Source organism: Oreochromis niloticus, linkage group LG22 (genome assembly GCF_001858045.2).
Source record: "Oreochromis niloticus isolate F11D_XX linkage group LG22, O_niloticus_UMD_NMBU, whole genome shotgun sequence".
In the NCBI taxonomy this organism is placed as follows: domain Eukaryota; kingdom Metazoa; phylum Chordata; class Actinopteri; order Cichliformes; family Cichlidae; genus Oreochromis; species Oreochromis niloticus.
Window position 1 is genome coordinate 5733996 of NC_031985.2, and position 25776 is coordinate 5759771.

General features: G+C 39.4%; 1 protein-coding gene across 3 annotated transcripts; it reads right to left on the reverse strand.

The window, feature by feature from the left end:
* Positions 1-209: 209 nt before the first annotated feature.
* Positions 210-25776, reverse strand: cacng8a (calcium channel, voltage-dependent, gamma subunit 8a). 3 transcript variants are annotated; one of them, XM_005457552.3, is made up of 6 exons: positions 25680-25776; positions 19711-20053; positions 14395-14646; positions 10682-10765; positions 7177-7317; positions 210-6658 (listed from the first exon to the last, which is right to left on the reverse strand). In XM_005457552.3, the coding sequence occupies exons 2-6, from the start codon at positions 19739-19741 to the stop codon at positions 5796-5798; spliced, it is 1371 nt and encodes a 456-aa protein (XP_005457609.1). In that variant the 5' UTR covers positions 19742-20053; positions 25680-25776; the 3' UTR covers positions 210-5795. The 3 variants fall into 3 exon arrangements, with proteins under 3 accessions (XP_005457609.1, XP_005457611.1, XP_005457610.1); XM_005457554.3 differs by lacking the exon at positions 25680-25776 and adding an exon at positions 25382-25611 and having other exon boundaries at positions 19711-20050; XM_005457553.3 differs by lacking the exon at positions 25680-25776 and adding an exon at positions 25382-25611.

Sequence of the window (25776 nt, forward strand, 5' to 3'; positions counted from 1 at the left end):
TAGATTGCCCGGGTGTTTGAAAGCCAAATTAAACAATAATAAATAACATAAAATAATAAATTAAATACTATAGTTTCACAGTCATATTGGCTGTGGTAAAAAAAAGGACAATGATGCACATGTATGGGAATAGATAATCAGTTTAACCAAGTTCAACAATAATACCTTGAATTTTATTTGCACTCAAGAATGCACAAGACACTACGATGTTTCATAGAGAACTTTATTGAATATATCTTTATATTTATATATGTATATATTTATATATACCTTATATTTTTTGTCTTTACCAACGAGGATCAGTATATTGTATTGTATTGCTTCCCCTTTTCCATATTGTTCCTTCCGTGTATCAGTTTGCTGAGTGGAAATTTACTAGTTTTCCATCTGAAGAGTTTCATGTTTGACTTGTGTCAGCAGCCTAGGTGTTGGGAAAAGAACCTGGTGACTCACGCTGGCTTTACAATGGCTTTCACATCAGGACATGAATTGAAAACGAAAGAACGAGATCTCTGCTTTTGAGCTTGTTTTCATAAACATTTTGCAGAAAGCAAAACTACAAGATTAGGATGTGTTATAGAGTCGATTTAGTGATTCTGTAACAAAGATGTAGTTTCTTGTACTCAAAGATTATTGTGTAAAAACCACAGACAGCACCAACACAGACCACATTTACTTTGCCAGCACTTAGGCTACTGAGCATGTGTCACAGGCAGGCATAAAGCCTTTTATAGCCCAAAGTTACAGGTGTAGGAACTCTGAAACAATATAACATTAAGAATATCTATACATACCACCACCAAAATAAATAGATTAATATAAAGTCTATCGCTTACAGTTATACACTAGTCAGAACATTAAAAACACTGATTATTAGGCTACGTTGGTAATGTTTAGAAAGTAAAACATCAATTCATTTCCTACAACGAAATGAAGACAAAATGATGATGGAGAGAAATGAGGATCAGGGTTATAGAAGAATAAAATGGAAGGAGAGTAAAATAGTTTAGAGATAGAGAAAACACCAAAGAAAAATCTAACATTAGGAAACAGGGCCGGGGATGTGGTGAAATCTGCCAGCTGGCCATCGTCAGTCCAACAATCAGCAGTTGCCTTTATATTATACAGGGTGGGCGTGTATGCAGCAGCCACTTGTCCCCCTAGCTTCACACACTCATGTTCACTGTCAAAACCCCCAAACAAAATAGTTATGAGAATTATTTTAAACTGGACTAAATTTGCAAGCTGCTAGACCCAAATGAAGCAGTTAGTAGAAGGATTCTAGGAAGGATTCAGATTCTGAAAGGGGTTTTAAGTGATCAGGTGCAGAAAACTATAATGTACTGATGTGCAACATGCAGCTAGCTTACATAGCATAGCTCTGGAATCACTTGCTAGCTTGGAAAGTTGTCGGATAATAAAGACTTTCACAGGAACTCGATGTTCTGCAGCGCCATCAGTACCATATAATGTCAGATCTCCATGACAACTCGGTCTCAAGAAAATAAACCCGCACATCCTAACGCTGCTAATTGTAACTGTGATTTACACCTCGATGTCTTGCCAAACTGAATTTTCATAGAGGCAGACCTCTAAATTAGAAAAACAAAATGACATAAATAATAAACAGCTGACAGGTTATATAGGCCTATTGATCCAGTTGCCCAACCTTATTCACAAATAAGACAAACGTTTCAAAAATATTTCTCTAAAAGACAACGGAAGAATTAATTACATGAAAACAGAATAAAAACAGAATAGAAAAAAACTTTTACACTAAAAAGATTATACACATTCAAAGTGACAACTGGGTGAAAAGCAACAACAACAGCAAAAATAACAAACAAACTGTGGTCTAGAAAGTTGTCTAGTAATATGTAGAATGGTTAGAAAAGAAAAATTACTTTCTTTCAAATACTGACGTGCCCCTGAGCAAGGCACATAACACCCAATTGTCCCAGGGGAGCCACTCCTAAACTGACCCAACACGGAGGCTTTTATCGGCCAGCTTCCAGTTCCAGCGATGTGAGGGTGAGCAGGGTGTTGCTGAAACAGAGCATGCATGCTCAGTCAACTTTCCCCGAACAAATCAAAGCTGATAAAATGAATAAGATGATATATAAATGAATTTACACACCCTCTCACTTTTGTTCACATGCTTTCCACGTGACACCACTGACTGTTAGTGTACAAGAGAAAGAAAAATAAAAAGTCATTGAAACGAATATAAAAATATTACAAAAAAATGTATACCCTGCAATAACCATTACGATCATAGAAACACCAGCAACATGATAATAATACTCAAGGAGTTACAATCTCATGTAACCTAGAGATGATAATCACTCAGAATGAAAAGACAACCCAAAGATTACCATTTACAGACATTATGTGCTTTTGTTTTAGTGAATGGGTTGATAATATACTCAATAATACATTTATTATTCTAGTTTCTGAAATAGTACATAGTTATAGCTAATAAAGAGACCGAGGGAAGAGGAACGGAAGCTGGTGTGTGCGCACGTTTCCCTTTCCCTCTTCCTCCGACTTGTCGTCACCCAGGGTTGGGCTGAATTCATTTTCAAACACAGCTGATTCAGAAGTGCATTCTGACTTTTACATCAGTCCAGTAATCAGATTTAGAGCACATGTTATGCAGTACACGCCTCACTGTAGAATTTTCTTCTTTGAAATCTTAGGCAACATTTCATAAACCCCCTCAAAAATAGCTTTTACTTCAAATCTGACTTAATGGTTAGAATGTTTTTGTTTTTTGCTTTGCTCACTTTTAAATATTGAGTAAAATGGCTGATCTCTTATATTAGAGTAATTTGTAGCTTCTGATTCTAACTAAATCTCCATCCCCTGAGTGTAAACTGAATTGAACCCCACCATGTCCTTGGTTTTTGCAGCCCTTCGTGGGGACATTCAACAGATACTGCCTTGGAGCCTTCGGTATCAAATCATTATCATAAACAGTCATACAAACCCTGAAATCAGTTTAACTCAAATAAAAACACACATAAAGTGCATAAACATCCAGGTCTATGAGCGCTTTCAAATTTCAAATGGCATCCAACAATGTTTCCACTGCCAGATGACAAAATGACCATGAATCATGAGCAGGAAGATGGAAGTGAGTGAGTGATGGTGATTATGTTCTAACATTAACCATGGTTATCACTTCCTCATTGTTGCCTTATTTTCAGAAGTAAAGTTATTTTTGGCTGTTCCCTTATTAACTGGCAATTATGGCAAATAAATTAAAGTCCATTGTATTATGGTGTCTCTCCAGCATTTTCTCTGTTGGTCTCCAGAGCAGACTAATGTCAATCTAAGATTGTAACAATGTAACAATGAGAGGTTCTCTGGAGAGGCAGCTGAATGATATACTGAGCCTGCTGGTGGGGAAGCATGAAGAAGGGAAGCGCTGTCTGTGCAAATTAACTTTCCAAATAAGAAATTGGACAAAAGAGATGTGCTAAATATGCATTGTGTAAAATGTAAGTAAAAATGGAATATAGTGATACCCAAATCTCATAAAACCACATCTTATTCATAGAACACAGAAAATATAACAACTGTTAAAAAGTGACATTTTACCATTTCCTGGAAAATAGATTTGGAATTTGGTGGCAACAACTTGTCTCAAAAAAACTGGAATGGGAGCAACAAATACCTGGAAAACTGAGTGTTATTAAAAAAAAGAAAACAGGTAGAGAAACTAATTAGGTTAATTCACATCAGGTCAGTAACCTGAGTGAAAATAAAAAGCTTAGACATGTAGGGTTCCAATTTCCGAATAATGTTCCTCAGCACAAAACTGCAAAGACTTTGATGACTCATCGTCTGCGGTACATAATATCATCAAAACTTTCAGAGACTCTTGGGAAATCTGTGCACAACAAGGCAAAAAATCAATACTGGATGCCTGTGATCTCTGGGCCCTCGGAGAGCACTGCTTTAAAAACAAGCATGAATTTATCATGAAAATCCTTGGATATGCTCAGGAACACATCGAGAAATCATTGTGGGCGAGCACAGGTCACTGTGCCGTCCACAAACACAGGTTAAATCTCTGTCAAGCAAGCTTAGATCATGTCAACTTCCCTTGGCCAATGCTCATTTAAAATGGACCAAGTGGAAAACTGAGCGGTCAGATAAATTGAAATGTAAAATTTCTTTTTGGAAAAACAAGGACATGGCATCCTCCAGACTAAAGAGGAAAGTAACCATCTGGCTTGCTGTCAGTGCTCAGTTAAAAAGGGAGTACAGGAAGACAGGCACTAATGCAGATTTTAGAGCAACATAAGCTTCCAACCAGATGCTAAACCACAGAGGAGTTCATGTCTTGAACTAGCTTTTCCCCAACTGGAAAACAAAAGAAAAAACTGATGCATCATGACATCACAACAAAGGAGACCCAGGACTGTTGAGTCACTAGGATCCTATATTAGATGTAGAACAGCATTCCTACGTCTAATATTGTAAGAGAGGATGATACACAGTGACAAACATGGGACTGACCCAGCTTTTTCGAGACATGCTGCTTCCATCAATTTCGAAATGACAGATTTTTCTCAGTTTAAACATTTAATATGTGTGAGTAAAATATCTGTTATGAGATTAGCCTTGTCTCCTTCCTGTTTTTTATTTACATTTTATAAAGTTTTCCAATGGTTTAAGAATTGTGGGCAACACTGTGGGAAACGCAAATCTTTCTGTTTAAACAAAAACTACAAAAACTTGATGTCAAAATAAGTTACTTGCTCAAACGGTCATGTTGCGGTATCTTACTGCAACAACTGGCAGTGGAGTAATGCAGGCGTTAAGACTAAAGCTTTAAGTCCATGGCTGTTCCTTTCCTTAGAACTGTGGTGAATGCCCATCTGTCACTGTAAATACCTTTGACACACAGTGAAAAATAATCAGGCTCACAGTGCGGCAGCCTCCTCTGATCTACGTTAGATATGGCTGAGGTCGCTCTCTCTTGGGTCCAGAGGTTAAGGAGCTACTGTTGACCTTCAATTGGCAGTCAACTTGTCACTGAGCAGCTTGTTACTTGGCAGAATGTACCCGTCTATGACGCTCTCTTCCTTTTAAAACAGAAATGGAAGAAAGAATTGTGACTTGTACCATCTGGCAACTTTATAATTTAATTATTAAGTTAAAAAGTGTTGCAAAGTTTAGAATACCAAAAAGCAAGGACTCTGTGTCTTGCTTTGTGAAAAGAGGCTTGAAAATGCAGATTTAAGGACAATCCGATCTAAGATGTGTACAAATTAGCGATTTGTAAGCGGGATTTATTATCATCAAAGCTTCCTTTACGGTTTCTTTCAGGATTTAAAAAGATGTCCTTGCAGAAACTGACAAAACTGAGATAAGGGAAATAAATAACGAAAGAGCTCCCCTGCCTCCTCGGCAAGGCGCCTAACTGCTGCATTGGGAGGCTGTTTTATTACACATCTGGGAGTTTTGTATCTCTATGATTTAGTGAGTAATTCAGAAATCAAAAACAGAGAAAAGGAACATTTCCCGAATCCTCGACTGTACCCCTGCTGTGCAATTAACAAAACAGGTTTCAAAGTCATGACAATTTTTAAGGCAGCTGTCATGAATTTGCTCTTAGCATCAGATGTTTGATGACTGTTTATAACATTAGTAATATTTATGGCAGCTAGATACCTCAGGCTCAAGGACAGAAACCTTATTGTTGATGTGCCACCCACACATTTACAGCCCTACTCTTCCTCTCTAAATTCCATCTCTATTTTTCCTCTCCGCTCTCTCTGAGTTTAAACTGGTGTCGTTTTCCTGTTTAGTGTATCTGAGTTGCTATCCCGGTCCCTTTTAGCTGTCAGTCGGTCCAGGGTTCCCACGTTGCCCCTGTCCCGCTCCATGGTGGCTGTAGATATCGGGGCTGGCTGGGTGGTTGGAGCAGCTGATGTGGAGGTATTCAGCGGTGCTGCGTTCTGGGCTACAGCTGCCGCCGCTGCCAAGTTGGACTTGGAGTGGGAAGGGAGCGTGCTGCTGCTTATCACTGCTCCTCCTCCTCCTCCTCCCGCTCCTCCTCCACCACTGCCGCTGCCGCTGGAATCTTTTGGGAAGTAGTTGTGGAGCTGGTAGAGCGTGGCACGGTCCACCGTGCCGTAGAGAGGTGGGGCACCTCCTCCGAGGCTGCCTAGCTTGGAGTCCCTTGAGAGGGTGTACATGGAGATGTCACCACCTCCTCCGCTCCCACTGCTGCTGGTGTGGTGGGGGTTGGGCAGAGTGGCCACAGAGAATGGCGGTGCAGATGGTGGCAAGCTGAAGGTCTTGGAAGCTCCAACGGGCGAGGTCTCCTGCGAACGCGGCGGGTCAGTGGAGCGTGAGCTGGAGCGCGAACGCCGTCTGAAACGGTAGCTGGGCAGACGAAGCATGGCGTGCGTTGTGCTCTTGAAGAGGTCAGTGCGAGAGCGGCAACGGAGCTCCTTGTTCTTCTCGATGTAGATATTGACAGCGAGCACGCCGACCATCTCGGCCAGGATGAAGGACAGACCGCCGAAGTAGAATGACCACCCGTAGGAATAATGCCACTTCTTATCCTCATCCTTCTTGGGGGAGATGTCGCTCAGTGCTGCTGAGATGTACACGATCACTCCAATGATGTTGCTGAGGCCTAAAGAAAGATACAAGACTTCTAAGTGCTCCTCTGAGTCAAATTAACCTGCTGGTTCATTAAATTGTTTTGCAGGCAGGCTTTCTGGAAGTGCCTCCTTTCAATTACACAGAGAGTAGGCAAGCACAGTATGACAGTCAGTCTGCATATCATACATAAGAAGATTAATCTAACTATACGACTGATAGATATAGGTTCATCCTGGTATGGGCACTGCAGATTATCTTAAGCTGTAGAATGTATATGCTAGGTTGTGTTTCATGGCTCATGCTACATGAATATAATAAAAAAAGAAGCATCAAGTGTTCAGAAATTCTTTTTAGTAACAGAATACAGAGATTTTAAGGACACGGGTATCTGTTAGGGATTACAAAGTCAGCCAGGGGTAAAATATAAACTGCCCATTTTAGTGTTAATAAAAAATGTAGCAAACATACCTTCAAACAAAATCTTCTTTTCAAACTCTGACTGGAAATATAGATTTCTTTTCCCAAACCACAGTAAAGCTGCAGTCTTACCTGCAGCTACAAAGAGAATCCCTCCACCGAGAATAATGTTCCTTTTGCTTTTATAGAATCCGCTGGAAGCAACACACACTCCACCCAGAAGAAGCAATATGGCACTGAGGATGGGGAAGATGCTGGAAGCTCTCACCACACCTGCAGGAGACAGCAGATGAGAGCATCATCGTTTTGGCTGCAGTGCTGTTGTTTATAGTCTGTGCACTTGCATCTGATATACGACTGAGTCTGTACTTTTCTAATAGTGGTTCATTAATGCGTTTTCTTCTTGAGGTTCAACACCATTTGAAGGTGCAAAGTTAACAGCCTTGTGACACTTCTGAGGAATAAAAGTGTTACCAAGGCTTGGCACAGCTGACACTACAAATTGGCTGTGGAACAGCAGATGTCTTTTTATATGTTTCCTACATTATATTTTATATGGCACATAATGTCTTTTGAGTCCCCGAGTTTTTTCAAGACTAAATAAAAATAGTTAGATGGCATGTCTTCTTAAAACTAGAGAAGAAAGCTAATTTTTCTTTTCAAATTGTGAGATAATAAAAGTTATGGGGAATATGATGATTTTTACACCGTAAAATTAAACTAAATGAATAATTCCTTGTTACAAATACAGTAGCCACAGCTCCTCAGCAAGAGCACACAATCGCCAATTTTGCTGGAAAAGGCTGAATTATATAAAAATCCTTTTCAGTACATCCTTCTGCAGATGCTTCATAGCTATAAACAGAAGTGATGAGAGAGAGACGTTATAGAAGAAGAAAAGCTCCATCTGAGGCAGGAATATGTGGAAAAGCAGAGCTTTCAGATTTTCAAGGTGACTTCTAAAGCTTTGCCTCTGAAGCTGAAGGTAAAAGAAAAATGCTGTGATAACCATTCATTCACAGAAGCATCTGTCAGACGTGCACGTTACATTTCACGTCTCATTCTTTTAACAAGTCAAATGCACATGTGAGTAACGTTCACATCTTTGGGAAAAAAACACGGATTATGTGATGAATTGTTGGTGCGATTTTTGCAAACCTGCAATTGCATAACGGCTCATGCATATAGTTCCATTTGTTAGAAATGAATGTCAACTATTGATATATTGTTTTGCATGAAAATTAGTGTTAATGATACTTACAGGATAACTGTAAACCAAATCTCTAACGATTCTAAAAACTAACAGTGAATACTTTCCATGCTGAAATGGCTGACATTAAAAGGGCAAAGGGATGATTGTTGTTCCTCGTGACATTCAAAAGGCTAAAATAAAATAAATAAATAAAATCATCATGCAACACACAATGAGACAAGACAAAAATGTACCTGCAGTAATGGTGGTGAGAGGACTCAACAAAAGGAAACAAAAACAGGCAAAACTAAATAAAAGGGGATAAAGAAAGACAAAGACAGGTGGAGACAGGGAAACAACACATACACAAGTACGAAACTCAAGTAAGAATATAAATTGTGTTTTATTTTGAAAACACTGGTGGTTGTCTGTGTGCATGGAGTTAATGTGCGGCTCTCTGATTGCAACCATTTCAAAACTAAACACACAACCAATCAAATATTGTCTAAAAACAAACAAACAGATATATGTCTTTTTCAGCTCATTAAAGAGTTGGTGCTTAACCCTTTTAATTCCAATCACACTCTTTTCCTAAACCTAATAAGTAATTGTTCCAAATCAGCGAGTGAAAGTAAAAAGCCAGTAAAAAGAAACAGAATCAGTGAGTAAGAGATGTGAAACAACTGCAAAACTGAAATGGCCATATCACAACGTTACACAGTTAAATCCCTTAAACCTTCAACTCCAGACATATGTTTTTAAAACGAGATCATTTCTAGGTGCCAGTATAGCCACATTTGGTGGTTGATGGTTTCATTGCAATAATAAGTCCAATATTTGTAAGAGAATCTGTGTGGACTGCTATTTTTTGAGGAAACAACGCCATCATCTCACCATCTGCTACATAAGCATGATATAACCTCTTTTTTTGGCCACAGACACAATTTCACTGTTTCAGCTGTAAAATAAATTAAACTCACTAACCACTTTATGTATCAGCTGCTTTTTAATACAAATATCTAATCAGTCACTCACATACCACAAGAATATTTCATAATTATTGGCTCCAGATGGGTTGGTTTGAATTTTTGAGAAACTGCTGGTCATTTGGGATTTTCCCACACGACAATCTCAAAGATTTAAATAAAATGAGCAGTGAGCAGCAGATCTCTGGGTGAAAAGGTGAGCTGAGCAATTCAAATAACCACTTGTCAAGACCCCGGCATGCAGCAGAGCATCTCTGACACACAACCTTGAAACAGCAGCAGAAGGCCACACTGGGTGCCACTGCTGTCAGCTACCAACAGGAAAGGAATGAAGCTACAATTTATTTCTACATACAAATCACACTTTGGATTCCTTAGTACCAACTGAGCCTAATATCAACACCACCATCTACCTGAGGATGATTGCTGACCATGTCCACTCCTTTAGGACCACACTGTACCCATCTTCTGACTGCTGCTTCCAGCACAATAATGTGCCAGGTCAAAAAGCTGAAATCGCCTTGAACATGACAATGACTTCACTGCACTCACATGGCTGCCACAGCCAGATGTCAGTCCAACAGAGCACCTTTAGTATGATTAATATATAATAAAAAATATTAATTGTTATCAACTGGGAAGATTCTAATAAGAAAGATCAAATTGACAACTGCATCTCCAAAAACATGTTTTTAAGCATCTGAAGCCATCCATCAGTGTATTCATGTACACCCTGGACAGGCTGTGGCAGGGCAGCATCTCAGGCCTTTCTCATTAAATAGGGTTTTTATTAGAACTAAAAAAGAAAAAAAAATATGTAAAAACTAAACTAAACAAAACAAACCCATCTAATATCTCCCAGGACTGTCATTCACTCTAAATTTAAAATAGTTTCAATTATTAAAAAACAAATAAAAAGGACTGTGAAGTGCAGAAAGCAGACAGGAGAATTTCAGATAGTATCACTGCACCTGTCACAGAAATAGATGTCTTTACATAACGTATAAAGCTGGAACATATACTTTGTAAACCAAAAAGGTTCAGGGCTGTATGAAGCAGAATCTGTTATCACAATGGAGGCAGGATGTGAAACCAGAATCCTGAGCTGAAAATAATCCATTAGTGAAGGCTGTTCTTTCAATTCCTCTGTGAAAAAAACAGCAGCTTTCTGCACACCCCCAGACTCCCAACCCCATGCACCTGGGCATTTATACACACATGCACACTCTATACAGACACTTACACACACCTTCAGGAACGCTTTGCTTGAATCTGACATCCGTGCATTGATATCCGCCCACCATCCCCTTCTGTCCTTTCTATCCGCATGTGATGGAGACTGTAGTGTGTGCAGTTCTGTTTGCCAGTGTATGGTTATCTAATGTCTCTCTTCATGTTTGTGTGCATTGTGTATTTCTAAGAGAGTGTGTGTATGTGTGTGTGTGTGTGTGTCACTCACGCAGCAGATACTCTGCAGCATCTTGGTCATAGTCTGCGTCGTCTGGGAAATGATTGATCTGGGAACACACACCCCTCTTCAAACCTGAAAAAAGACAGAGAAGAAGTTGAGGGGGAGAAGATGATGAAGGTCAAAGAAGAAATCCCACGAAGACATAAAGATAGATAAAAGACAGAATGCACCAAAACAGTAAATAACAAAGGTAAAAGCCAGAAAAGGGGAAGACAGACATGGGAACAAAAAAGAGGAAGAAAGAAGAAATTTTAAAAAATGGGGACAAACCAGGAAGAAAAAGGTTAAAATATATATGTATATATATATATATATATATATATATGTGTGTGTACACAACAGGCATGAATAGAGTGAGAGAGAGATGAAAATCAAGAAGCTCACAAAGGCCAGTAAGGTGAGAGATATTTAGACAAATGGCCCAATGACACAGCAAAAGTCTTATGCCCTAAATGTTTGCAACAAAGAAAACAACAAACAAAAAAAGGGAAAAAGTTCCAAGGATAACTGCTGAGTTTGTAAGAACTGATAAATTGTATTTGACTGCTGACGATCAAGCTGCTGGTTTTATTAGACTCTACTACTCGATTTCACAAACATATCTGATTTGAAGTTTTTCAGATGAAGATTCTTTGTCTTTTAGAATTTAGCTGTCTACATTATTAAAAAATTTCTCAATTTGTTTGCCAATTGTGTCGTCTTCTTTCTGGATAATTTCTAGCTCAATAAATAATTAACTTACAAAGCTGAAAGCCGAACAGCCACACAGGAGCAGGTCCTACTATTGTCTGATCAGTGGAGACCTGGCTTTGTATGGATAAAGTCCTCAGTTGGGTGTCTGACAAAATGTCAGTGCTAACAAGCTATTGGTAATTAACCTGAATGCAGGCTGACAGAAGCAGACTTTGTGTCCACACAGAGATGATACCAAGGTTAGCATCAGGTCCAGAAAATGAGCCAAAACATACAAATGATTAACTATGAGTGTGATGAAAAACACACAAAAAAACACTTGAAACAGCAGATTAAGCAGTAATGAGGACGGTGGCACAGCAACAAAGACTAACACGGGAAGGAAAACTGAAAACAGGTTTAAAACTCCAGTGATTGCAAAATAAAACAGGAAATACTTAAAAAACAATACAAAAAGCAAAACCATGACTTGAGTCATGTCACGTATGCTACCTATACATTGCTATGTTTTTTTTCTTCTTCTATGTTCCCCTCACCCCAAACCATTCACAGGGATTTGCGTATCCCCCTCCCCAAGCTCGATTCTGCTGGAGGTTTCTTCCTGTTAAAACGTAGATTTTCCTTCCCACTGTCACCAAGTGCTTGCTCGTAGGGAGTGTTGGGGTTTCTTTCTAATATTATAGGATCTTTACTTTAATATATAAACCTCCTTGTGGTGACTGTTGCTGTTAATTGGTACTATGAAAATAAAGCTGAATAGTATTGTATCATGGTGTGGGGGGGGGTTGTGCACTTTAAGCCAAAATAACAGCAAAAGGTTTGTGCAGCACAGTTGCTGTTTTTGGACTGCCATTGGCTGGTTGGATAATTTTAACATATCACCCGTTACAGGCCAGAAAATAATAATGATGGGGGGGTGGGGCAGCTATTTGCATATATATGATTTATCGTCTGGGTTCAACCAAGAAAAAAAGAAAATCAACAATTGTAAGCTGTAATTTTCTCTGAAACACAAACACTGTGTATCTTTCTCCTCCTCCCTATACGGCGCATTGTTCTGGGGCCTTAGTGTTAATTCTGTGCCAGGCTAAGACGCTAAAAATATTCCTCCATGTTATTACTAAAGACAGCAGACCAGCAGCCCTCCTGGTGTACAAACTGTTTTATAAGCTTGTGTTTCTTCTTGACACACAACGTTTGTTTACCTTGACAGCTATTTGTGCATTGCATGGACAAAATTAACATCAGGAGAGAAAAAGAGATACCTGTGTATCCTGGAGGGTAAAAGCAGTATAAAGCTCATTTCAAACACACAAAAACAGAAAGAAGTCATAAAAAGCCTGAAGCAAATTTATACCTTTTTAGGACACACCATATTAAATTTTTGACATGCAAAAAATCAGGAACTCGGTTAAAAAGAGAAGAAAAATACACAAATGAACCCAGCTGTCAATACACTGGTAGAAATCTGCTCGCTATCTTCAAAGAAAAAAGAAAAAAATATGCGAGGCAGCAACAAAAGCAGTTCCTCTGACGCATCTGACAAGACAAAATAGCTAAAACAGCTCCTAAACTTCCACGTCAGATGTGAGTTCCTGCTACAAAGATGCTCTGAGACAGTTTGGCCTTTTAATTGTTGTCTGTTGCTTTTTGAACATTACACTAAAACCTGAAAATGAAAGAAGACGTTTACTGACTTGATAATATAATGACGTTTATATTGAAGGATGTGTGGAATCTGAAATGTGAAAAACACAAATACTTTTTATGTTCATTGCTATCATATTTAAATAAACTATTGTCCATTGTAGGTACAGCAACAGCTGCACATCTCTTAATGACTCAGATAATCTGACATTGGTGCTATCGGTGTGAACAGGTGACAACAGGGTGCACTGTGGTCTCTGGTTACAGTCATGAGCATCATATAGCATACCGTAAAAGCTTCTACATCCACTCTATTCACATAATGTAAATGAGTGGGAACTTTATAGCCTTGCAACTGCAGTTTAACATACAATCTAGATTACTAGATTTAAAATGTTGTTATAATTATGTTCAGGCACTGGCGTCATGTTCTGCTTTAATATGGGAAGAGCCAGCTTTGACTTAAAATGCAGTTTATTATCAAAACAACAGTGTTGCCTGAACCGTGACCAGGGTGCTTTTTATGCCTAAATCAAAACAAAATATTAAATCCCAATCGTTTTTTTATTAATAACAAATTTAACACTTTAGTCAACAGAAGATTGCTATTTCCATCAGAAGGCGATTATATTTGGCAGTTTTGTTCTGGGACTTCGCTGCACTTCCAGGAGCCTATATGAAAAGCTGAAGACAGTTAGAGCAGCAGCGAGAGCCCCGTTCAGAAGAGAGTAGAACAGCACCAGTAAAACAGATATATTGATCGAGTCAGACAGAGCATAAAGGAAGAGGTGGGGTGGAGGTGTACAACATGTGTGGCTGAAGCAGCTTAATAGCATGTCCTACACGGCCTGCACACCCCAGACCAACTTGTTTTGTCTGTGGTCCAGTACCAAACTGTGGAGCTTTATTCACTCAAGCAGAAACCACACAGTTAGGGTCTATAGATGTAATTTGTTCAACAGATGTAATGCAATAAACTGTGGCTATATTATTTATAGTATGAATGTCATTACAGTCAAGCCCAGCAGGCTGGAAAAGTGAAGCCAGCATCATGTGGCAGCAACTTCTAATTCTTGCACCTTGCACCTTACCAGTCATATGCTACTATGGCTGGCTTGATAAAAATGACAAAATGCTAATGTAGTGATGAATAAGATAGAGAAAAGTAGAGCAACATAGACACTGTGTGTGGATATGGCTGGGTTAGTGAACAAGGCACCTATGTATGTCTCATGAGCACACTGACCTCGCCAAGGCCCTCTGGTGACAAACACATGAGAAACACACCAAAATTCATCCCACAGCGCACTGAAAGCATCTCACGGTCTCAAATATGCAAACAGACACACAACCAACTGTACCTTCCAGGCAGCAAATCCTCCAGAGGCCGGAGTGGGTGAGCGCCCCAGGATCTTTCTTGTCCTTATTGTTGGAGTCCTCCTGTGATGAGTTGGCTGTGCTGTTGCAGATGAAGGCCCGGGCGTACAGCCAGTAGTCAGTTCCAATAGCCACTGTCATCAGTGCAAAAGCTGCAAAAGCTCCCATGGTGGTCAACAGCACCTGGATCCCTCGCTCACACCACACCATGGCTGGGCGGGGAAGGAAACTGATGTCTGACAAGAACACAGAAAATAAAATCAGCCGTCTGCAGAAGGTAGGGCTGGCACATAATACTAATCAAGTTTAAACTACGATATTATTGGGATGCTGACGGAGCCATGAATATTTTCCTGTTCATGTAAATGCCTTGCTTGTAGGATAAGTTACCCAGCAGTACTAAAATAAAGGATTTCAATTATAAATTTAGTAATACTAGTACTCTAATGCCATGCATTTGCCCAATACTTCTAGTATTTCTATCCAGAGTCGTCCTCTGGGGCTGAAAAATGAAACCAATGACTCCCAACAGAAATCAGCACGTTTACAGCCTGAGACAAAAAAGCCTGGCTTCTATGGATAATTTTCACTCACTGGAGTTAGAGGCTGACAAAGATGGATACAAATGATTGGAGTCTGCTGGCCTCACCTCTGCTAAGTGTCACTGAACTGAACCCTTCCCTGTTGTTTGTGCTGTTGGTCCCTTTTGGAGTATTTTTATTTGGAATTATCTGTTTAATAATGTGGCCTATTGTGCAGTGTAGATGTTCAGTATGTTTCAGTTTTGATGATTTAGTGATTTAGTAGTCTGACGCTTCAGTATGTTCTAATTAGCAGATAAGTGTATCTCTGTTCACCCATACAGCTTATGGATACAAGTTTCTAATAAATTAACTAGCGTTACCTGATACCATATATGCACTTGTCTAAATATGGTAACTCCTGGCTCTAAAACCAACATGGCGACAGTTAAAATACTCGAGTTAAAGCTTAAAAATACAATCCAAACCAGTGGGTGATGTCATGGTGGTTACAGTCATTGTTTATATAGAGTCTCTACCTTTTATACAATTCTCTGTTTTAATCACTTCCTGATCTTTCATTTTACTGTAGCTGATGTAGACATTCAAACTGAAGACTGTTAATATGCATAACTTTTATGATGCACTTAGGCTGCAATGACTATTTCTTATTGTATTTGTTTTTGGAAATTTGCCTTTATTCTTATTTGAGAGAGAAACAACTAAGAAACAGCTAAGGGTATGTTAGAAAGTCATCATAGAAAACATTACAAAATTATACCCAAAATACAAAGTTCAATCCATTTTTTTCCAGACTGCTAAGTGTTTAAATGTTCAAATGGCTGCAGTCTTGTATAAGCCATTTAATTCCATCACAATTCAGTGGTTCAAATATGCCCTCAGTGCCTATGAAAATTAAAACGAGAAGCTAAAACAGGTAATTCATAATATATACACTGAACTGTCAAATATATTTATGTATTAATAGAAATACTATCCCTCATGGGCCACTGTACGGGACCGGGGGGAGCTGCTGACGGGGTTTACTCTTTCTGTTGCATTCTGTGTGAGCATGCTGGAGCAGTTTTTAATCAAAAAACAACACACACAGCCTGAAGCAGTGAAAAAAATGTAGCCAGCTAAGAACAAAATGCCAACCTCAGTGAATCAACGGAAATACAAAAGTACAAATATTGTTCCAAAACTGAACACAGAAAGGCAAAATTGACCCAAATACATGGGGTAAGAAATTAAAATAATGTTTGACAGTGCTTCATTTCATACATCTGCGGGGGATCTCAGGAGCTAGTCATATTTAAATTCTGACCTTTTTCTACAAACCACTTCCAGAGAGAATCACAATAAAAGGTATTAATATGAGCAAGGTTTGGAGGAGGCCTGAGGAAAGGAATTGTCTTTTTAGGTTAATGAGAAGATCATCCGAGGAAAATATGTGCAGAACAAAAGGGCAAATGCAGACGAAGAGCAAGATAGAAGTCTTCGTGCACTTTTTTTTATAATAAGCGACGACAAGAGTGGCTGAGGAGATGAGAAGTAGACAAGTGGAGAGGAGAGAGGAGACACAAATCTGAGCTGAGAGGTGGACAGTGAGAGGGATGACAAGAGGAAAATTGAGATACAACACATCTGCTGTGCTTCAGGAAACATAAATGAAAGTGGATGGGAGCAGGGTTCCTGCCTCTGTGGGGCTCCCCTGTCAGATTTTAACCATTTCAGCTGAAACAGAGAAAGTGCTGGGATTCTGCAACGCTTCAGGTTTGGCTTCTATTCATTTCAAACAAGAGGTTAATGTAAACAATCGATCACATGGAGAATACGAAATCCGCTGAGGGCTTTTAAACTACTTGACTAATTCAGCTGTCCTGCTGGGGGGGGGTTTCCATGGCAACAAACGTCCCAAAAATAACAGAGATCGTTGATATTTTGACCCTGAAAGTGACCTGCCTGCTTGAATATGCATAAGGTAAGTGTCATAAAGACATCACGGCACTGGGGCGGCAATAACAATCCAACAAAAGCCAACTAATTTTTAATTTGCACTAAAATGTCAAATTTGAATTCACTGGATGCTGCACTCATTAGGCATTGTTTTATTTTGTATTTGCATTATAAGTTTAAAGCCTAACCCTGATTTTTAAGTTGTACCACATGTTTTTAATGATCAGTTGAAAGGAATTGTTCAAACATACATTATAAACTTACGTGATGCTAATATCCAGCATCGCAGTGTTTCCTGTTTCATTTTACTTAAAGAAATCGGTAAAAATCAGAATAATTATTCAGTTCACGTGTATTTATAAACAAGCCCAATATTGCGATCTGCCCGTATTGTCTTTGCTGAATGATAGTCATAAACTGAAAACATTTTACTTACATTGTCAAAGATAGTGTAATAGGAGGATTTCACTGTTTCTTTGGAACAAATAAACAAACAAGAAATTACAAACAATTAATAAAACTTTACTCTTAAACAATAAAATATTATTTAGTAATTAGTTTGTAAGAAATTGTGAAGTAGTATGTAAAAACAAGGCTAATGTTCAAAATTGTCATTACATTTTTATATTTTCTAAAATATTTTAACTTCTACATCAAGATATTATATTACTGTAGAGTCTTTACCTTATGATATAAAGCGCCCTGAGGCAACTGTTGCGATTTGGTACTGTATAAAAACAACATTGACTTGAATTGAATTACCTGAAGATGTCAAACTATGTCTGCCCTTTGAATTACTACAATTAAATACTTGCTTGTAGCACCTTTGTAGATCACTAAACTTCTGAGAAAAACTCCACTAGATTTACAAGAAATCTGCATAGTCACAATCCACACGGCTGTAGATCGATCAATTGCCAGCATCACTAAAGGGGCAAATTTCACTGGGTGACTGGTCAGGTCACACCCCCGGGCATGTGTGGCTGTGCTGAGTGGGGGTTTTCCCCTCATAGATGAGGCATTTGCTGGATGATGACCTGGTGTACATTAGTGCAATCGTTTTTGGCAGTTTGTGCATCAAGCTGTTCAATAAACTATTGATACTTTGACCCTGAAAGTGATGCGCAACGTTAAATACACAAAGGGTATTTAAGATAACAAACATTTGAAAAAGTTGTTCTTGACTTTGTCATTGCTTGGCTGTTTTGTGCACTTGCTCATCAACTTTGGCTGTCTTGGTACATCACAACTGTCTGGCTGGTTACTGAAGAGTTACACCTAATTTATAAATGCCCAACGAATAAAGTCTGATTCATATGTAAACATCATTTAAATGGTTACAATTAAGTTGAAATTTTATGGATATATAATAATTGTTTTTGAGAGTGGGGTGGGAGGTACCTGGAGACTGTGGTCCGTGTCCTCGTTCTCTCAGCTTGGCATTGATTACTTCATGATGTCGTATGAAATGTTTTGTATACAAGTGTCTTCAAAATGACATTTTTACAGTCTATTACTGAGTAGGATAAAATACATTAAAAAGTAATTACGACATTTTACACAATGTGATAACAATGTAATTAAAAAAATAATAACAATTATAAACCAATATTGGTCATAATTACTAACAGTCAAGTAGCTTTTTAATACAGTTTATATTTACAATGAATTTACACTTTTAAATCATTATTCAAAAAAACCAAAAAAAGACAATTACCAATTATCAGTTTAGGCAATGGTATCAATTAGATTTAAAAAAATCCTAAAAAAACTTACTGAGTTTTGAAACTTGGTATCAATATCAAAAAACAATCTTGGGCCTCTATAACTTGCATTCAATCCTTTAATATATTTATATTTATATGAAAATGTCTTGGCTTTCAAAATTAAACTTTTTGTTTGTGTTAAATAAGACGATTGATGTTAAAATCAATGAAAGATTGCGAGAGCAGCACACCGACATAGCAACCTGGCAGGAAGAGGTTTCCTCTGTGTTCACACTTGTCATTCACACATTTTCTTCCTGGACATCTGAAAGCTTCCGATTAAATAAAGATCTATAAATACGTCTTTTTCACATTATAAGCAGTTTGGCTTGTAACGTTTGTTGCACTGAATGAACTGTTTCCACCTGGATGATAAAACATGTTTGTCAAACTCTAGCTTTATGCCTGTGAATAATAAAAAACATGTTCTTTAGATTGCAGAGCTAAAGGCAGTTCAGGTAACATTGTCACTTAAAAAAAAATATATATTTTAAGATATAAAAAAAACTGTGTTGCATCCAGTGAGACAAGCCTGTGTATTCTAGCTTTGCTTGACCCTGACTGGCTCTGGCATTAGACCAAGCAAGGTTACTTTGTTAAATTAAAATTAGTGTCAAATGTCAGATGGAGCATTTCAATATTTCAAATACTGTGTAGTTCATTCATGAAATTTGTGTTTAGCAGCATGGATTTTCTCAGCTCCTCATATGTCAGCAATCCCCTCAGTCATCGCTGATCCTAATATGAACAAACATTTAGCTTGGTTACACAAATGCCAGCACAGATTAATCGAAGCCACTCGCCTTTTGAATCCAGACATCTGCACACATCTGTACTTGTGTGTGTGTGTGTGTGTGTGAGGGTGGTTTCCTGCATGACTGTGCTGATCCAGGCTTGTTTGTGTGTCTTATTACTTGAATGTGCATGTACATGGGTGTCATGTTCATGCACATCAGAATCCACATGTGCATCTGGTTGTTTGTGTGTGTATGAACACACGCACATCTGCCTGTTCTTGTGTGTGTGTGTGTGTGTGTGTGTGTGTGTGTGTTACCTGAGGGCATGTTTCTCCCTTTCGCCTCCATCTCCTCTCCCCCCTGCTGCTGCTGCTGCTGTTCTTCTTCTTCGTCACTGAAGAGCTCTCCGTAGCCCCGGTCCGAGCCGCCTCCATCCACCGTTTATCCGCTTTCTCGCCCCTTCCTCTTTCCTGGCTCTTCTTCTGCCAGTTCTTTTCTTCCTAATAGTTTCTTTTTAAATCTTCTGCCTTTTCTTCTCGTGCGTTTCCCCCCTCTTCTCCTTTTACCTTGAGCGCTCTGTCGCTCCTTTTCAGCAAGTAGGGGATACTTCACTTTGCGTCCTCTCTTCTCATTGAATTGTCATGGCAGTCATCTTAGCTACTGAGAGAAGCAAGAAAGAGGTGGAGGGGAGGGGAGGGGGGGTAAAGAGCAGATGAGAGAGAGAGAGTGAGAGAAAAGACCGAAAGAGAAGGATGGAAGTAAAAGGACAGGAGAAGATGCGGGAGAGAAAGGAGAGAAGAAGATGAGAAGATGAGAGGTGGGGTGGGGAAGATGGGGGATTTGATTAACGAACGTGACATGAGTCTTGAGAGCAGGGGATGCTCCTGTACAGAAACATCTTCCGCACAAACATATTTTCTATATGAGCATCATGTGTCATTGAAAAACGAACAAACAAATAAACAAACAAACATTCAAAACCTGATGCCGGCGGCAAAAAACAAGCCCCATGTCAAACAAGAGAAGCTGGTTTGCCTCCACATAGAGAGAGAGAGGAAGAGCGAGAGAGAGAGGGGAGATAAAGCAATAGAAAAGAACAGGCAATGCGAGAGAGCGTGCTCTATTCCATTGCCATGGCAACAGTGAATTCCAAAGTCTACGGTGGAGCTGGCGAGTGTGCGTGTGTGTGTGCGTGTGTTTTATGTGTGTGTTGGTGGAGTAGAGGACTGGATGTAACAGCTGAGAGGATTTTGCTGAGATAAAAAAAAAGAAAAAGAAGTCCCTGAATTCCACTGGTGTGCAGAGGAGCTGGGATGTCACACAGCACCGAAAGCAACGCACACATGTAGGTACGCGGTGGTCATACATGACTGCATACAGTACAAGAGGAATGAACATTCACAAGAGAGATGACAGACGTGTGAGTCATTAGCGCGGTGGTCACAGTGTCTCGGCATGTTTCATCCATCCAACTTTCTTCCCGTTGGTGCGATGGCTTAATCACGCGCGCTTAACACTGTGTCATGTTTTGAAATGCACAATGCAGCGGATCTTTCAAAGCCGAAAGATCCCGAGCGAGGAAAGATGCGATGCCTTGCCCGAGGGCGCTTCGACAGAGCAGCTGCTTTCCTGCTTGAACTGACATCCTTAGATTTCAACAAGCAGAGTCTTCCTGAAGTGAAAATCCCCATCGGCACTGACACTGGGTCAGGTTTTGCTTCTTTTTTTTTGCTTTTTTAATGCAAGCTGTTGCCAAAAACTGCAGGGCACCCAAAATCCACATGAGAGACATCTGCAGCAGCACAGCAGGGGATGCTGAGTTGTTTCAAGTCAACAGCACATCTTGAGGCACATCTGACCAAAAAAAAAATCCCCATTTGAAGACTCCCAAGAAAATGACAACACTGGTTCTCTGTTCAGATACAACAGTTGTTAACATTTACCTGAAAACAACTTCTAACACAGCACTGGCATCCCTCACTCATATCTACATATACTAAAAAGGTGATATACAATATGATCTTATCAATGGCTTAACAAAGTCTAGTATCAAAGTATTTGATTTGTAACTACAAGACCTGTCCTCTGTTCCTGATTTTTTAAAAATTTGACTTAAACAACTTAAATTTAAATATGGCAGCTTGGTTGTGCAACAGTTAGCACTGCACAGCAAGGAGGTCCTGAGTTCGACTCCACCACCTGGCCGGGGCCTTTCTGTGTGGAGTTTGCATGTTTGCGTGAGTTTTCTCCAGGTACTCCAGTCCACTCACAGTCCAAAGGCATGCAGTTAGTGGGGTTAGGTTCACATGTTCATAGGTGTGAATGTGAGTGTGGATGGTTGTCTGTCTAGCTGTGTTAGCCCTGCGTCAGGCTGGCAACCTGTCCAGGGTGTACCCCGCGTGGTAGCTGGGATAGGCTCCAGTCCCCCCTGCAACCCTGATAAGGTTAAGCAGAAGAACATGGATGGGTGGGACTTAAACATTGAAATATAAGAAAACATTGTGCTGTCAGACGTCTGCCCAAAAGACAGTATAAAAGATAGACGTAGCTCCTGGGTCTCTCCACTGGTAAAGTGTCTTGAAACTATATTTCGTTTAATGGCCACTGGGTGGAGGAGGCACTTCTGGCACATCTGTAAACACTTTCCTAACAAGTTCACGATCTCAGTCACTCATTTTGGGTCACAGTGAATAAAACATTAAGTCCATTTTGGTCACTTTAAGTCAGAAGAATATCCAGGGCATGCTCATTGGTTAAGAACATGTGACATACAAGTCATTAGCCAGTATAGGCAGATCCATCTCTCGCTCGGCACATCTGGTTTGAAAACACCAAGATTGTGTTGGTGAACATGCTAATTAAAAGACTATGTCTGGCATTGTTATGGGAACGCACGTTACCAGTTCAAAGCTGCATCCACTGGTCTGACTGCAGTGACTAAGGTGCTAAAATCATCAAAAAATGTGGTGCATGTGCTCGCTACTTTGGAACAAACAATATGATGGTGCCGCTGCATCTACTGACCTCAAAGATGGTCTAGACAGAACAGCGGTTAGACCGGCTGGAATAAAGAAATAGTTGGATATAGATACTACAATATGTCGACACACAAACACACAAAACACACAAGCACAAACTCAGTTTTGGTAAAAGGTTAATCATTGACATTGTGTAGTGCAACCTAATACATTCTTCTTTTTTTGGCACTTCCCTGCCTCAATCTCACCCCCTGGAATTTTTACCGTGTCACACCAACACTCTGCATATCCTTCTTCACTATGTCTATGAATCTTCTCACAATCTATTACCTTATATTTACATTTAATATTTTATTAAGAAATGCATAAAGACATGCCTTTCAGGTTAACTGGTAATTCAAAACTGGCTGTAGGTGTAAATGTGGGTGTGAATGTCTCTATGTGTTAACCCTGTGACAGACTGGCAACCTATCAAAGGTGTATCTCACCCTGCCAGCTGGCACAGGCTGCAGCGGCCCCACAACCTTGAACTGGATACGAGACATAAATGAAATCTATATGTATGTATGGATGGGTTGATCAGCATTAATCAAAAATTTCTTATAAGCAATATTCAGTCATATTTTGATTTATAACATCAACAAAGTGGCAACTGAAGCACCAAAATTTGCTCCAACTTTTCTGACTTAGGCCTTAGACTTAAGTTCAGAAATAATTTTCTCAGATGATCTGACACCACATGAATGTGCACTAAAACCTGAGTCCAACCCGATTACATCACAACCTTCCTAAAAGAGATTTGAGGATAATTAAACCATTTTTTGGTATTAGACTCATTTCTATACAGACCACAGACTGATATTAAGAATGAAGAGACTTTTTAAGCAGCACACATTTCCTGTGGTTGCAGCTCTCTCTCCTACGATAAAGTATTACATTAAACCATTATTTCCTCTAAATGAGATTTACTTTGTTTTAGCAGAACACTTAAGATGAACTACAACCATTTCCTACATTTAAGTATGATTGTTTAAAAATATAAATTCATTATTTAAATGTGGCCAATTTAAGATTCTAAATGACAAACTGAGGGTATCAAGAATCTCTTTCCTCTACCAAAAGAAACTGCATGGACTTTGCTGCTTACAGGGGCTCTTCTAAGTTAACATAAAGTAGTGAGTCAAGATTATCGGCAGAAATCAAAGCTTTTTTGTGGCAGCGAGTGAGCAAAGAGTCCATCCAGACAAAACTGTACAGAACACTCTAAAGCTGGCTGAAACTCTTCAACACCTCCACCCCCACCAGGGAATGACAAGGAAAAATTTAGTATCGCTTCTCATGATTTTTGGCTCACGAAACCCTTTAAACTCGCAGTCAAAGTCCTTGTGAAAACGCCAAGGTGTGAATGTTGATCATGCAGCGTTTAAACATCTCCTCTGCCTAGAACAAGAAAAAGCACCTACATGCTATGCTCTCATTCTTGGATTCCTAAAGAGAACACCTGAACCATGAATCGGGCTTTCATGCTCACAGATGAGCACAAGCTGATATGCGGAGGCTCCCAAATAGCACCTCTCTGCACACCTTAAATTCATCTGCAAAAAAACATTTGGTATATAGACCACAGAATCAGTCGTTCTTTTCAAATGACAATTAAAGAGTATTATCAAAACTGTAATACAATGTGACTTTATGAACAGCCCATCTAGTGGTCATTAAAAGAAGTGCACTGCACTCAGCATTCATCTTGATTGCTTCTTTTTTTAACCCCCTTTGAAAGCCCTGCAGGACCCCTGGGAGGCCTGCAATCAGTAACAACAATCAAAACACAAATAGGAACATCAGACATTGTTATTTTGTACTCAGAACCCTGAATATAAACCTGCTTTTTCCAGACTGACAGCATGCATTAGGAGGGAGCCTCCTCCAGCAGCAGCACAACATGGATAAACACATGTTGAAAGGGCTCGCCGGCAGCAGCACAAACACAGAGGAGGAAAGTTCAAGGACACATCAGCCACACTCTGCATCAGGAACACAAGCAATGGTGGGAATCCTGCTATGAATACAGAACAGAAGAAGAACGTGGACAAACTGTAGCAGCTCACTGGAGCAATGGTCATTATTATGACAGGAACAGAAGGGAGCAACCATCACAAACCATCAAGTTCAAGTTTGGGGAAAAATCAGAAGCATACTACAATTACTGTATATATTACATAATTATTATACTGTACATACAGGTATGTCATTACAGCCTAATGCTTATTTAATGGATGCACTTTACAGAAATTAGTATTCGTTCTTCCAATCTCGCTCCCGGTCTGTTTTTATTTGTTTTGTTGCATTTAACACAACACACCACCACATTATTATAAGCAAATAACAGATATACTGGCTTTTGGCACTATTTTACCTTTGCAGACATAATTTTCTGTCTGCCCTTAATTCCATATGCAATCACACAAACTCCCAATTTTCCTATTTTATAAACATAAAGTCTTTTATTGGTTTATAGGAGTGTTACAGTAAAATTGATGCTTTGAGAGAGTTATGAGCTATGATGTTCAACTTATTTTTAGAAAGAAAAAAAATGTTAAACAAATTCTAATATTGACCAAAAAGTCCAGCTGGAGCAAAGCGAAACTCAATATGCGGGAAGCCCGATCACTTGGTGTCCTTGAGTAATATTCGATACTCAGACAGAGAAATCTAAATCCCACACTCTGTACATCCCCCTGCACAGCGGATCCTACACACGCCATAAAACAAATTGTTCTCTAACAAAGCACAGCAGGAACATACCAGTCACGCTGTGATGCGTCTATTTTAAATAAAAGTGAAATTTTCTGCTGCTGAAAATAAATCCCTTACACCCAGATTGAGTCGACCACTTAGTCCGTTCCCTCTACATGCTCGGACCTATAAGTTTTGCTGTATCTCATCCTTGATCTTGTTTCCACACTATTCACTATTTTCTCTTCCCTCGCTTTCATCGGGGCTGTCTTACCTTGAAAAACGTCCTGTTCTCCTGTTCCTCGGCTCTCCTTTAGTTACTTTTACCTTTAATGTGACACTTTATTCTGCAAAAGCTCTTTTAAACGTTTCCTTGTAAACACGCGTACAGAACGATGCGCGTTCGCTGCCACACGATTTTATCCAGAGTACAATGCTTGCATGTGGTGCGCTCTTCTACGGTCTAAGCATGCGCACACCGGTCGGATTGACGCGCTGTCATATAATCAAGGTAATACATATAGTATACAGACTGTCGTTTGAATAATAACGTGTATTAATTATAGTCTTACCTCTGGAAAAACAACTTTTTGCAGCGGTGCTCGTGCAGATTGTGACGAAGCCCGTGATTGGAGAGCGAGGGAGAGAGAGGGGGGGGTTGGAAAGGAG

Coding starts and splice junctions, on each gene's coding strand:
- cacng8a (XM_005457552.3), bottom strand. CDS start 19,741: ATGGAGGCGAAAGGGAGAAACATGCCCTCAG. Junction 7,318..10,681: donor TGCTGCAGAGTATCTGCTGC/GTGAGTGACACA, acceptor TGTCTCCTGCAG/GTGTGGTGAGAGCTTCCAGC. Junction 6,659..7,176: donor GATTCTCTTTGTAGCTGCAG/GTAAGACTGCAG, acceptor ATCTTTCTTTAG/GCCTCAGCAACATCATTGGA.